Source organism: Protomyctophum bolini (genome assembly GCF_963924005.1).
Source record: "Protomyctophum bolini genome assembly, chromosome: 23".
NCBI classification, from domain to species: domain Eukaryota; kingdom Metazoa; phylum Chordata; class Actinopteri; order Myctophiformes; family Myctophidae; genus Protomyctophum; species Protomyctophum bolini.
In genome coordinates this window covers 29,502,452-29,516,811 of record NC_137884.1, presented here as the reverse complement: position 1 = coordinate 29,516,811, position 14,360 = coordinate 29,502,452, and the positions used below count along the sequence as shown (strand labels likewise).

The following is a 14,360-nucleotide window of genomic DNA, read 5'->3' as shown; positions in this document are numbered from 1 at the left end:
TCGGTGCCGCGCTACGAGCTTGTAGGTCTGATATTTTTTTGAAAAATCGTGAAAATGTTTTGAACTCAAATCTTTGCTTCTGGGAGGGTCCCTGGAACAACATATTTTCTGCAAACATTCTTTAATAGCAATTATATTATAATTATATTCATTTGTTAGTGTGGTTTTTGGGACGAAAGTCTTATATTGGCAATGATTTCAGTTATTGTAAATAATTGCCACTAACAAGAGTTTCCTCTTCTGGGCCAGGCAGAACCTAAAGGATGGACCTAGAGATTTGTTAGTGTGGTTTGGGAAGAAAGTCTTTGAAAGACTAAAATGTTTTATATATTGGCAATGATTTACAGTAAATGATTGCCATTAAACCTGCAGCTGAAAGGGTGCCATGGATTTATTTATCATGTAATATCATTATTTATCATGTAATGTAATCTCTGGGTTGCCATGTCCTGCAGGCTGCCATGGATTTATTTATCATGTAATGTAATCTCTGGGTTGCCATGTCCTGCAGACTGCCATGGATTTATTTATCATGTAATGTAATCTCTGGGTTGCCATGTCCTGCAGGCTGCCATGGATTTATTTATCATGTAATGTAATCTCTGGGTTGCCATGTCCTGCAGGCTGCCATGGATTTATTTATCATGTAATGTAATCTCTGGGTTGCCATGTCCTGCAGGCTGCCATGGAGTTATTTATCATGTAATGTAATCTCTGGGTTGCCATGTCCTGCAGGCTGCCATGGATTTCTGCATGAACATGAACACCAAGTCCAACCGCAGGAAGCTGGTCCGCGCACTCTTCACCGTCCCCAGGCAGAGGTAATAATATTAATATTAATAATATGAATAGCTCTTCACCGTCCCCAGGCAGAGGTAATAATATTAATATTAATAATATGAATAGCTCTTCACCGTCCCCAGGCAGAGGTAATAATATTAATATTAATAATATGAATAGCTCTTCACCGTCCCCAGGCAGAGGTAATAATATTAATATTAATAATATGAATAGCTCTTCACCGTCCCCAGGCAGAGGTAATAATATTAATATTAATAATATGAATAGCTCTTCACCGTCCCCAGGCAGAGGTAATAATATTAATATTAATAATATGAATAGCTCTTCACCGTCCCCAGGCAGAGGTAATAATATTAATATTAATAATATGAATAGCTCTTCACCGTCCCCAGGCAGAGGTAATAATATTAATATTAATAATATTAATAGCTCTTCACCGTCCCCAGGCAGAGGTAATAATATTAATATTAATAATATTAATAGCTCTTCACCGTCCCCAGGCAGAGGTAATAATATTAATATTAATAATATGAATAGCTCTTCACCGTCCCCAGGCAGAGGTAATAATATTAATATTAATAATATGAATAGCTCTTCACCGTCCCCAGGCAGAGGTAATAATATTAATATTAATAATATGAATAGCTCTTCACCGTCCCCAGGCAGAGGTAATAATATTAATATTAATAATATGAATAGCTCTTCACCGTCCCCAGGCAGAGGTAATAATATTAATATTAATAATATGAATAGCTCTTCACCGTCCCCAGGCAGAGGTAATAATATTAATATTAATAATATGAATAGCTCTTCACCGTCCCCAGGCAGAGGTAATAATATTAATATTAATAATATGAATAGCTCTTCACCGTCCCCAGGCAGAGGTAATAATATTAATATTAATAATATGAATAGCTCTTCACCGTCCCCAGGCAGAGGTAATAATATTAATATTAATAATATGAATAGCTCTTCACCGTCCCCAGGCAGAGGTAATAATATTAATATTAATAATATTAATAGCTCTTCACCGTCCCCAGGCAGAGGTAATAATATTTATAATAATAATATTAATAGCTCTTCACCGTCCCCAGGCAGAGGTAATAATATTTATAATAATAATATTAATAGCTCTTCACCGTCCCCAGGCAGAGGTAATAATATTTATAATAATAATATTAATAGCTCTTCACCGTCCCCAGGCAGAGGTAATAATATTTATAATAATAATATGAATAGCTCTTCACCGTCCCCAGGCAGAGGTAATAATATTAATATTAATAATATGAATAGCTCTTCACCGTCCCCAGGCAGAGGTAATAATATTTATAATAATAATATTAATAGCTCTTCACCGTCCCCAGGCAGAGGTAATAATATTAATATTAATAATATTAATAGCTCTTCACCGTCCCCAGGCAGAGGTAATAATATTAATATTAATAATATTAATAGCTCTTCACCGTCCCCAGGCAGAGGTAATAATATTAATAATATGAATAGCTCTTCACCGTCCCCAGGCAGAGGTAATAATATTAATATTAATAATATGAATAGCTCTTCACCGTCCCCAGGCAGAGGTAATAATATTAATATTAATAATATGAATAGCTCTTCACCGTCCCCAGGCAGAGGTAATAATATTAATATTAATAATATTAATAGCTCTTCACCGTCCCCAGGCAGAGGTAATAATATTAATATTAATAATATGAATAGCTCTTCACCGTCCCCAGGCAGAGGTAATAATATTAATATTAATAATATGAATAGCTCTTCACCGTCCCCAGGCAGAGGTAATAATATTAATATTAATAATATTAATAGCTCTTCACCGTCCCCAGGCAGAGGTAATAATATTAATATTAATAATATGAATAGCTCTTCACCGTCCCCAGGCAGAGGTAATAATATTAATATTAATAATATGAATAGCTCTTCACCGTCCCCAGGCAGAGGTAATAATATTAATATTAATAATATTAATAGCTCTTCACCGTCCCCAGGCAGAGGTAATAATATTAATATTAATAATATTAATAGCTCTTCACCGTCCCCAGGCAGAGGTAATAATATTAATATTAATAATATGAATAGCTCTTCACCGTCCCCAGGCAGAGGTAATAATATTAATATTAATAATATGAATAGCTCTTCACCGTCCCCAGGCAGAGGTAATAATATTAATATTAATAATATGAATAGCTCTTCACCGTCCCCAGGCAGAGGTAATAATATTAATAATAATAATATGAATAGCTCTTCACCGTCCCCAGGCAGAGGTAATAATATTAATAATAAGGCTCTTCACCGTCCCCAGGCAGAGGTAATAATATTAATAATAAGGCTCTTCACCGTCCCCAGGCAGAGGTAATAATATTAATATTAATAATATGAATAGCTCTTTACCGTCCCCAGGCAGAGGTAATAATATGAATAGCTCTTCACCGTCCCCAGGCAGAGGTAATAATATTAATATTAATAATATTAATAGCTCTTCACCGTCCCCAGGCAGAGGTAATAATATTAATATTAATAATATTAATAGCTCTTCACCGTCCCCAGGCAGAGGTAATAATATTAATATTAATAATATGAATAGCTCTTCACCGTCCCCAGGCAGAGGTAATAATATTAATATTAATAATATGAATAGCTCTTCACCGTCCCCAGGCAGAGGTAATAATATTAATATTAATAATATGAATAGCTCTTCACCGTCCCCAGGCAGAGGTAATAATATTAATAATAATAATATGAATAGCTCTTCACCGTCCCCAGGCAGAGGTAATAATATTAATAATAAGGCTCTTCACCGTCCCCAGGCAGAGGTAATAATATTAATAATAAGGCTCTTCACCGTCCCCAGGCAGAGGTAATAATATTAATATTAATAATATGAATAGCTCTTTACCGTCCCCAGGCAGAGGTAATAATATGAATAGCTCTTCACCGTCCCCAGGCAGAGGTAATAATATTAATAATAATAATAATAATAATAATCCCAAGGCGGAGGTAGAACCAGTGTTAATTTCATCCACTAAAACAAAGACGAATAATGTTCGTCGACTACCTTTTTCCACTGAGCTAATATGACTAAACTAGAACTGCACTCTGTCGAGTGCATACTTGCTTGTTGCACACTAGTAGGCCATAAATGGCCAACTAGTGCGCAAGCGGAGCGCGCAAGTACTTTCGACCACTGTAAACTGTGCGGCGGTGGCTCAGGGGTAGAGTGCCTGGATAGGAACCGCAAGGTTGCCAGTTCGAACCCGGGCTCCCCCAGAGTTACTGTCGAAGTGTCCTTGAGCAAGACACTGAACCCCTAATTGCTCCCGATGTGCTAGTTGGTGCCTTGCATGGTTTCCGCTGCCATCGGTGTATGAATGGGTGAATGTAATGCACAATCTATGTAAAGCGCCTTGGATAAAAGCGCTATATAAATGCACCATTTACCAATAATAATAATAATGAATTGCATTTTCATGGCGCTTTTCTATTCACTATGTGCCTACTCAAAGCGCTTTACAATGGTTCATTCATTCATACATTGGGAGGTGAAGCGGCGAACAGTCGACGCCAGCGTCCTCACTTCCCACCCCCAATCCAACCCCAGTCTCAGTATCTCTGTGAAGGAACGTTTGAAATGTCTAATTATTAGGTGTAACTATTTGCTACCTACCTACTTTATGCATGTAAACACCTAGTATTATTAAGTATGGTTCAAGTTTCTATCTATATAAGAAATACAGTTTTATCAATTTAGAAATATCCTGGATCCCTTTTTAGTTTTTCAAAGAAAGATAAATCATTGATATGTGATGAAAAAAAAGGCATATGAACTGAATTAAAATATGTTATCACCTATACAGTAGAATTATTTTATTATTTATTGTAAATTGTCAATTGTTTTAAATGTATTTAATCTTGGACTATAGTGATATTAATACTAAATCATGATCAGAGTCTCTAACTTCAATTTCTGTAATAATACTTTCGTTAAAATATACATATAATATAAAATACTTCCGTAATCTGTAGTTGGATTTGTATTTAATTGTTAAAAGCCTAATCTTGACATGAAGGTCTTTATACTTTTACCTTTCTCACTATATTGGTCTTCATTGAAATCTATTATCATAATTGCAGAATTGTGCCTGATACGGCAGTGGTGCCAGATTACATACATGTATTTTTTTAAATATATTTTTTATCCCACGATTTTGTAACCCATTTTTCACCCCTGTGCCAATCATCTACTGTGATCCTGGGCTCTACACACCCTCCGCCAACCTGGGGAGAGCAACGGACTTAACTCATGCTTCCTTCATGCCTGAGTGTCCAAGTTGCTCCTTTACACCTGACAGGGGGGGAGTTTCCCTGGTTGGACGTAGCGCGTGGAAGGAACACGTTATTCCAACCAGTTCCTTTCCCCTCCATCAGGCGCCCCGGCTGGCCAGTATACATACATGTATACACAGGAGCATTACCGTTAATCCTCCCAACACTAAAACATATCGTCATTACGTCACCATAGAAAACCAATTACACTCTGGCATTGGGTCCTTTAATCCACATATTTCTTACGTCATCATTACATATACATATACTATATGTAATTTGTAAGTTGATTAGTGGTATACTGTGGTTACTTTGCGCCAAAAACCGTCCCAGCCAACCCGCCACTTTTGATGCGTATGCAAATAAAACAGCAAATTTGTGCCTGATTTGCTGGGAACAGATTACATACATGACCATATTTCTTACGTCATCATTGAGAGCTAGTCATACATATACACACACCATGTACTCTGGTCCCAGCAAATCAGGCACAATTTGCTATTTTATTTTACAGATTATATATAGTATATGTATGACTAGCTCTCAATAATGACGTAAGAAATATGGTCATGTATGTAATCTGGTCCCAGCAAATCGGGCACAAATTTGCTGTTTTATTTGCATACGCATCAAAAGTGGCGGGTTGGCTGGGACGGTGCATACGGACCGGGCGAAAATATTACTTGCGCGCTCTGCTTGCACAAGTAATATATTGACAATTTCGTCAACAAATAAAAATTAGACTAAAATGTCAGGAAGGGACTAGTGGACAAGAGATCCAGTAGAAGTCATTTTACACTTTGTTTGCATGCTGAAAATAGCAGATCTGCAAGCTCACAGCGCGTTGTGCTGCGACGCGTTGTGAGCTTGTTGATCTGCTATTTTCAGCCAGCATAAAGTCAGTTATCACGACGGCATCAAGGCCTGACAAAATACATTTTAGTCGACTAAATCAACTGTAGATTTAGTTGACTAAAATGTCATGACATTTAGTCGACTAAAACTAGACTAACACTAAAACTGAAATGTGACTAAAACTAAAATCTAATTTTTTCTGCCAAAAACAACACTGGGTAGAACCTTGCAGTGGGTTATGAGTTACTGCGGTTACCATTAACTCCAGCAGGTGGTGCTGTTGTCATGTTTTATTGTGCTGAACAGTAGCTGTCTGTTGTCCCTGGACAGGTTGGACCTCCTGCCGTTCTACTCCCGCCTAGTGGCGACCCTTCATCCCTGCATGTCGGACGTAGCAGAGGACCTGTGTTCCATGCTGAAGGGAGACTTCAGGTTCCACGTAGGTTTTTTCATTGATTGATTGAAGTATTTATTGACAGTTTGCAGAATTACAGTACATTTCACAAAGCACAAACTCAATACAAAGACTGTTAACTGTGAGTGGACGACACCATAAAGCACTAGACTTGTTTACAAGAGGGTCCACCTTGTTCAATTCATCAAAAACATTTAGAGACGTACAAATATACACTTCTATGTAGTTAAAGAACAGAACAGGAATTCAGGGGATTCAGATTTTACGGGGGCCAGTTTCTAATCACAGCCGTCCGTATAGGTGCCCTTTGAGAGCGGTTTTGAAGGAGTCAAGGGATTTGCATGTCTTAATGACTGTTGGTAGGAGTGAAAATAATTTAGTCCCTTGTTTGAGCTGAATCTGGGTTGCACATGGTCCATCAGTCCTTTGTGCTCCGTTTAGATAAATGAAGCCTTTTTGACACCCATCATGTGTTCATGTGTTCATCATGTGTTTTTGACACCCAGGTTCAGGTTTATTTGTGTATATGTGTATACATTTTCATTGTATAAATACAATGAAAATTATTTTGCCCAGAGCACTCTCAGTCTTACATACACAGGACATAAACAACATCTATAGTGCAAGAAAAAGACAAAACAGTGCAATACAGTTCAAGGTCAGCTGTTCAGCAGCCTGACTGCCTGGGGGTAAAAACTGTTACTGAGACGGTGGTGCGAGATTTGATGCTCTGGTAGCGTTCTTTGGAAGGGAGTGGTTTGAACAGGGTATTTGCGGGGTGGCTGGTGTCTTCCATGATGTTGTGGGCTTTTTTCATACAGCGAGTGGTGTAGATGTTATGGAGACTGGGTAATTCTGTAGTGCCGATGATTTTAGCTGCTGTTTTAACGGTCCTCTGCAACCTGTTGCAGTCCTGAGCGGTCGTGTTACCGTACCACACTGTGATGCAGCCAGTTAAGACACTTTCAATTATACAGCGATAAAAGTTCACTAGTTTAAGGCGCCTCAGAAAGTACAGTCGCTGCTGCGCCTTCTTGAGGATGTACTCGTTGTTGAGTGACCATGTGAATGTGTCTGTGATGTGTATGAGTGACCATGTGAATGTGTCTGTGATGTGTATGAGTGACCATGTGAATGTGTCTGTGATGTGTATGAGTGACCATGTGAATGTGTCTGTGATGTGTATGAGTGACCATGTGAATGTGTCTGTGATGTGTTGAGTGACCATGTGAATGTGTCTGTGATGTGTATGAGTGACCATGTGAATGTGTCTGTGATGTGTATGAGTGACCATGTGAATGTGTCTGTGATGTGTATGAGTGACCATGTGAATGTGTCTGTGATGTGTATGAGTGACCATGTGAATGTGTCTGTGATGTGTTGAGTGACCATGTGAATGTGTCTGTGATGTGTTGAGTGACCATGTGAATGTGTCTGTGATGTGTATGAGTGACCATGTGAATGTGTCTGTGATGTGTATGAGTGACCATGTGAATGTGTCTGTGATGTGTATGAGTGACCATGTGAATGTGTCTGTGATGTGTATGAGTGACCATGTGAATGTGTCTGTGATGTGTATGAGTGACCATGTGAATGTGTCTGTGATGTGTTGAGTGACCATGTGAATGTGTCTGTGATGTGTATGAGTGACCATGTGAATGTGTCTGTGATGTGTATGAGTGACCATGTGAATGTGTCTGTGATGTGTTGAGTGACCATGTGAATGTGTCTGTGATGTGTATGAGTGACCATGTGAATGTGTCTGTGATGTGTATGAGTGACCATGTGAATGTGTCTGTGATGTGTATGAGTGACCATGTGAATGTGTCTGTGATGTGTATGAGTGACCATGTGAATGTGTCTGTGATGTGTTGAGTGACCATGTGAATGTGTCTGTGATGTGTATGAGTGACCATGTGAATGTGTCTGTGATGTGTATGAGTGACCATGTGAATGTGTCTGTGATGTGTATGAGTGACCATGTGAATGTGTCTGTGATGTGTATGAGTGACCATGTGAATGTGTCTGTAATATGTATGCCCAGGAATTTAAAGTTATCAACTATGTCGACAGATGACCCTTTGATGGAAATGGGGGTGTGGATACCTTTGGACTTCCTAAAGTCTACAGTGATTTATTTGGTCTTATTGGTGTTAAGTGAGAGGTTGTTGTTATCGCATCATGGTCAGATCCTCTATCTCCCTCCTATAGGCCCTCTCATCACCGTCGGTTATTAGTCCGATCACTGTGGTATCATCCGCAAATTTAATTATGATGTTATTCTCACATCTGGCGACACAATCAAATGTAAACAAGCTGTACAACAGAGGACTGAGGCAGCAGCCTTGGGGCGCACCGGTTCTGGTGAGAATTGTGGATGAGCTTCTCTCTCCTATGCGTACACACTGGGGCCTGCCTGGCAGAAAATCAAATAGCCAATTACAGATGGAGCTGCCCACACCAAGGCCACTGCGTTTCAACACTAATTTAGATGGTACAATAGTGTTAAAAGCGGAAACTATAGTCTATGAACAGTAGTCTGACATAAGAGCTTTTCTCCTTTACCCAGCATGTGTTCATCATGTGAAGGCATTGAACCCCTACCATGAAATGTTCTATGAGCAGGGCCTGGCTGTAAACAAGTTCTGGAGCTTAGTCCAGTTACCCTGGGTAAACATAGTACCTTTCCTTTCCTTAGTCCAGTTACCCTGGGTAAACATAGTACCTTTCCTTTCCTTAGTCCAGTTACCCTGGGTAAACATAGTACCTTTCCTTTCCTTAGTCCAGTTATACCCTGGGTAAACATGGTACCTTTCCTTTCCTTAGTCCAGTTACCCTGGGTAAACATGGTACCTTTCCTTTCCTTAGTCCAGTTACCCTGGGTAAACATAGTACCTTTCCTTTCCTTAGTCCAGTTACCCTGGGTAAACATAGTACCTTTCCTTTCCTTAGTCCAGTTACCCTGGGTAAACATAGTACCTTTCCTTTCCTTAGTCCAGTTACCCTGGGTAAACATAGTACCTTTCCTTTATGTGTTCATCATGTGTTTTTGACACCCACCCTGTGTTCTGCTGCTGCCACAGATTCGTAAGAAGGACCAGATTAACATCGAAACCAAGAACAAAACCGTGAGGTTCATCGGAGAGCTGGCCAAGTTCAAGATGTTCTCCAAAACCGACTCTCTGTACTGTCTGAAGGTAGGTCTGAAGGTAGACCCATAAGGGTCCATTTGGTTCCATTTGTACACTCTCAGAGTTACAGACCCATAAGGGTCCATTTGGTTCCATTTGTACACTCTCAGAGTTACAGACCCATAAGGGTCCATTTGGTTCCATTTGTACACTCTCAGAGTTACAGATCCATGGGGTCCATTTGGTCAGTACTTCTAACATCTACTTTGGGGAGCACTGGTCTAAAAGCTTCAACTTGATGATCATATTGATGTTAATCACTTGTGAAAGGACATTATCGTAAAAGTGTGTGTGTGTGACTGTGTGTGTGACTGTGTGACTGTGTGTGTGTGTGTGTGTGACTGTGTGTGTGTGTGTGTGTGTGTGTGTGTGTGGTCCAGATGCTCCTGTCAGATTTCTCCCATCATCACATAGAGATGGCGTGCACGCTGCTGGAGACCTGCGGTCGCTTCCTGTTCAGGTCGCCCGAGTCACACCTCAGGACCAGCGTTCTACTGGTACGCACGCACGCACCCCACGCATGTACACACGCATGTACACACACACCCCACGTACACACACACACACACGCAGTCACACGATATTTATTTATTTTCTAGACGCACAGGGAACGGAGCTGATCTACAAGCCCACACCGCGTTGCATCAGCGACGCGTTGTGGGCTTGTGGCTTTGCAGAGCCGGAGCTATCGCTCTGCACAGAGTTGGTTGTGGAGGAGTCTAAAGACAGGCGGAGCTATCGCTCTGCACGGAGTTGGTTGTGGAGGAGTCTAGAGACAGAGTCACTGACTCGTTTTTGACTGACGTTTTTGCATCGTCCAATGACGTTACAGTCAGTAGTGCCTGGCACTGAAGCAACATCATTATTAAACGTCCTTTTCAGGTGAAGTTTATGGGAGGAAACCTTTAAGAGAGGGGACAGACAGGAATATCACTGCGTAGGAAACCTTTAAGAGAGGGGACAGGAATATCACTGCGTAGGAAACCTTTAAGAGAGAGGACAGGAATATCACTGCGTAGGAAACCTTTAAGAGAGGGGACAGGAATATCACTGCGTAGCTGCACAGCTGCACAGCTCGCTGTCAACATGAGACGACAGAGGAGGAGGGAGAAATAGTCACTCACTTCATACCGGAAAGTTTTGTTGTATTCATATTTCATACAGATGGCTTTTAATTCGGGCAGAATCAATGATTTGATCAGAATCAATGAATGCTTTAATAATGGAAATCACACCCAAATATTTATTCTAAAGCTGGGACTCGATTTAATTTTTTTAAATTTAATTAATCAGAGGCTTTGTAATTAATCAATCTTGATTAATCACATTTTAATCGCATATCAATATTTAACCCGAGAACAGTGAGAAACCTTTTTTTTCAAATGTTTTTGGTATCCCAGTGAATAGTGACTACGGGATTCCACTCATTTTCAACATTTTACTGTCATTAATATACCTTAGAGTTGTTGTGTGGATATAATAAGAAAGTCCCCCCCCCCCCATTCTGTGTTGCCTAGAACTGGAGGTCTGAAAAAAAATACATCTCAGTGACATCACAAAAATGTACTTCATAATGTTACTGTTTTTTTCAGACCTCCAGTTCTAGGCAACACAGAATGGGGGGACTTTTTTTTGATTATTTCAAGTGCACACAACTCCATAGAAAAATGTTGAAAATGAGTGGTATTCCCCTTTAAGCAATACAACTTTTTTTTATCCCAACAACTATATAAAGTGTCTTCAGTGTGTATATGAATACTCAAATGTGCTTTACATGGCTGGGCATGAGAAAACAAATAAAAACTACTTTATTATGGTCACATGACATGAGGTTGGGGCAGACCACTGTCTGACCACGGAATTCCCACGCTTGCAGCTTCAGTATGTTTGGCATCGAGGACACCTTGACAGCTTCGTGCTGCGGTGAAATCACCGCGCGTCTCCGGTGTCCTGTGAGACGTGTTAAACTGAAGCAGCTAGCATGGAAGCTAACGTTGGTCCTATATGGATCCTTTCCCTCTGACATTGCACACAGCCATGCCGCTATATCCACGCGTCCATCCGATAGCTTTTACATCTAAATGTCCCGTCCGTGGCGCAAAAGCGATATAAGCGGCTTCTTCATCCGATTAATTTGGGTTTGGGCTTAGTTCTGACGGAGCTGTAGCCTGTCCTGCTGCTGCTGCTCGCCTCGCTCTAACATGGAGCAGAGTGTAGAGTAGGCGTGCCGCAGCCAATTCAGTACTATAGAAAAACGCCCAGTGAGAAACGTTTCCGCGGTGGGGAAAAAAGGTGCGATTAAATGCGTTAATTCTTTGAACGCGTTAATTTTTCTGTAGTTAATTAATCTCGATTAACTAACCTAAGTCCCGGCCCTAGTTTATTCTCATCATTCTGGCCCTCTCTGGATCCTCAGGAACAGATGATGTTATTAATATTATTATTATTATTCTCATCATTCTGGCCCTCTCTGGATCCTCAGGAACAGATGATCTTATTATTAATATTATTATTATTATTCTCATCATTCTGGCCCTCTCTGGATCCTCAGGAACAGATGATCTTATTATTAATATTATTATTATTATTCTCATCATTCTGGCCCTCTCTGGATCCTCAGGAACAGATGATCTTATTATTAATATTATTATTATTATTATCATTCTGGCCCTCTCTGGATCCTCAGGAACAGATGATCTTATTATTAATATTATTATTATTCTCATCATTCTGGCCCTCTCTGGATCCTCAGGAACAGATGATCTTATTATTAATATTATTATTATTATTCTCATCATTCTGGCCCTCTCTGGATCCTCAGGAACAGATGATCTTATTATTAATATTATTATTATTATTCTCATCATTCTGGCCCTCTCTGGATCCTCAGGAACAGATGATGTTATTAATATTATTATTATTCTCATCATTCTGGCCCTCTCTGGATCCTCAGGAACAGATGATGTTATTAATATTATTATTATTCTCATCATTCTGGCCCTCTCTGGATCCTCAGGAACAGATGATCTTATTATTAATATTATTATTATTCTCATCATTCTGGCCCTCTCTGGATCCTCAGGAACAGATGATGTTATTAATATTATTATTATTCTTCTCATCATTCTGGCCCTCTCTGGATCCTCAGGAACAGATGATCTTATTATTAATATTATTATTATTCTTCTCATCATTCTGGCCCTCTCTGGATCCTCAGGAACAGATGATCTTATTATTAATATTATTATTATTCTCATCATTCTGGCCCTCTCTGGATCCTCAGGAACAGATGATGTTATTATTAATATTATTATTATTCTCATCATTCTGGCCCTCTCTGGATCCTCAGGAACAGATGATCTTATTAATATTATTATTATTCTCATCATTCTGGCCCTCTCTGGATCCTCAGGAACAGATGATGTTATTAATATTATTATTATTCTCGTCATTCAGGAACAGATGATGTTATTAATATTATTATTATTCTTCTCATCATTCAGGAACAGATGATGTTATTAATATTATTATTATTCTCGTCATTCAGGAACAGATGATGTTATTAATATTATTATTATTCTTCTCGTCATTCAGGAACAGATGATGTTATTAATATTATTATTATTCTCGTCATTCAGGAACAGATGATGTTATTAATATTATTATTATTCTCGTCATTCAGGAACAGATGATGTTATTAATATTATTATTATTCTTCTCATCATTCAGGAACAGATGATGTTATTAATATTATTATTATTCTTCTCATCATTCAGGAACAGATGATGTTATTAATATTATTATTATTATTCTCATCATTCAGGAACAGATGATGTTATTAATATTATTATTATTATTCTTCTCATCATTCAGGAACAGATGATGTTATTAATATTATTATTATTCTTCTCGTCATTCAGGAACAGATGATGTTATTAATATTATTATTATTATTCTCATCATTCAGGAACAGATGATGTTATTAATATTATTATTATTCTCCTCATCATTCAGGAACAGATGATGTTATTAATATTATTATTATTCTCCTCATCATTCAGGAACAGATGATGTTATTAATATTATTATTATTATTCTCGTCATTCAGGAACAGATGATGTTATTAATATTATTATTCTTCTTCTCGTCATTCAGGAACAGATGATGTTATTAATATTATTATTATTATTATTCTCATCATTCAGGAACAGATGATGTTATTAATATTATTATTATTCTTCTCGTCATTCAGGAACAGATGATGTTATTAATATTATTATTATTCTTCTCGTCATTCAGGAACAGATGATGTTATTAATATTATTATTATTATTCTCGTCATTCAGGAACAGATGATGTTATTAATATTATTATTATTCTTCTCGTCATTCAGGAACAGATGATGTTATTAATATTATTATTATTCTTCTCATCATTCAGGAACAGATGATGTTATTAATATTATTATTATTCTTCTCGTCATTCAGGAACAGATGATGTTATTAATATTATTATTATTCTTCTCATCATTCAGGAACAGATGATGCGTAAGAAGCAGGCTCAGCATCTGGACGCGCGCTACGTCACCATGGTGGAGAACGCCTACTACTACTGCAACCCCCCCCCCATGGAGAAGACCGTGAGGAAGAAGAGACCGCCGCTGCACGAGTACATCCGCAAGCTGCTCTACAAAGACCTCTCCAAGGTCACCACGGAGAAGGTACGGTCACCACGACCTCTCCAAGGTCACCACGGAG

General features: G+C 38.7%; 1 protein-coding gene across 1 annotated transcript in view; it reads left to right on the top strand.

Annotated features, from left to right (window-relative positions):
- The window catches only part of upf2 (UPF2 regulator of nonsense mediated mRNA decay), a 65,816-nt gene that overhangs the window by 21,014 nt on the left and 30,442 nt on the right, over positions 1–14,360 (top strand). Inside the window, 5 exon segments of the mRNA XM_080757856.1 lie at positions 736–821; positions 6,328–6,436; positions 9,496–9,609; positions 9,984–10,100; positions 14,138–14,323. Of these exon segments, the coding sequence (XP_080613982.1) occupies positions 736–821; positions 6,328–6,436; positions 9,496–9,609; positions 9,984–10,100; positions 14,138–14,323 (612 nt within the window).